Consider the following 764-nt stretch of genomic DNA (forward strand, 5'->3'; position numbering starts at 1 on the left):
CATACTTGTTTAATAATAAATCTTTGCTTAATAATAAATGTTAACAAATGTTACGGACCCAAAACCTTTGAATGGTAATATGTGCATACATTTTAATAATAATTAATTGAAGATCCGATCTCAACATGTGTCAAATTATATTAAGAAAAAAATAAATAAAGACAAAACAATAGTCAAATTCAGTGTCCTCTGAATTTGATAACTCTACTTAAAAAGTATGTATTAACAGGTCTTACCCCCTATTGTGTGCAGCAGCTGCCCAGTATGGGAGACCACCAGTACCCTGTGGTGTCCTGTGTCGGCAATAGCCAACTGCTTGCTGCTGGGGTCCATGGCTATTTTCCCAGGGAAAGAGAGGATGGAGGGGGGCAGGGAGTCTCTATACAGTTTGATTCCCACATCATGGTCCTTGAGCAGCCCTTGTTCTCTGTAGTGCTTGAGGGCGGCCTCAGTGAAAAGGAAGAGCTGTTCTCGATGGCCTTCACCCACCAGGGAGAAAAGCAGATTTCCCCTGGGTCCCAGCACCACTAGCGTGGGCCAGCAGGACACCTCCAGCTCCTGCCACAGACGGGCATCGCTGTCATTCACTACGGGATGGGTGATGTCATATCTCAACACCGCACTGCGTACGTTCTGTAGGACTTTCTCATTGGGGAATTTAGCTGAGTGCACACCTATGACAACCAGACCATCTGCAGAGATGAAAAAGAAGGGAAATGCAAGATATATACAGTGGGGAAAAAAAGTATTTAGTCAGCCACCAA

The 764-nt window shown here is 44.2% G+C and overlaps 1 protein-coding gene across 1 annotated transcript in view; it reads right to left on the bottom strand.

Moving 5' to 3' along the window:
• Positions 1-236: 236 nt before the first annotated feature.
• Positions 237-764, bottom strand: part of LOC107578503 (NHL repeat-containing protein 2-like) — a gene marked incomplete at its 3' end in the record, with an annotated part of 6037 nt that continues 5509 nt past the window's right edge. The window contains exon 3 of the mRNA XM_016264454.1: positions 237-692. Within this exon, the coding sequence (XP_016119940.1) occupies positions 237-692 (456 nt within the window). The remainder of the gene's footprint in view (positions 693-764) is intronic.

This window comes from Sinocyclocheilus grahami, unplaced genomic scaffold, assembly GCF_001515645.1.
Source record: "Sinocyclocheilus grahami isolate Dianchi unplaced genomic scaffold, SAMN03320097.WGS_v1.1 scaffold10612.1, whole genome shotgun sequence".
NCBI lineage: Eukaryota > Metazoa > Chordata > Actinopteri > Cypriniformes > Cyprinidae > Sinocyclocheilus > Sinocyclocheilus grahami.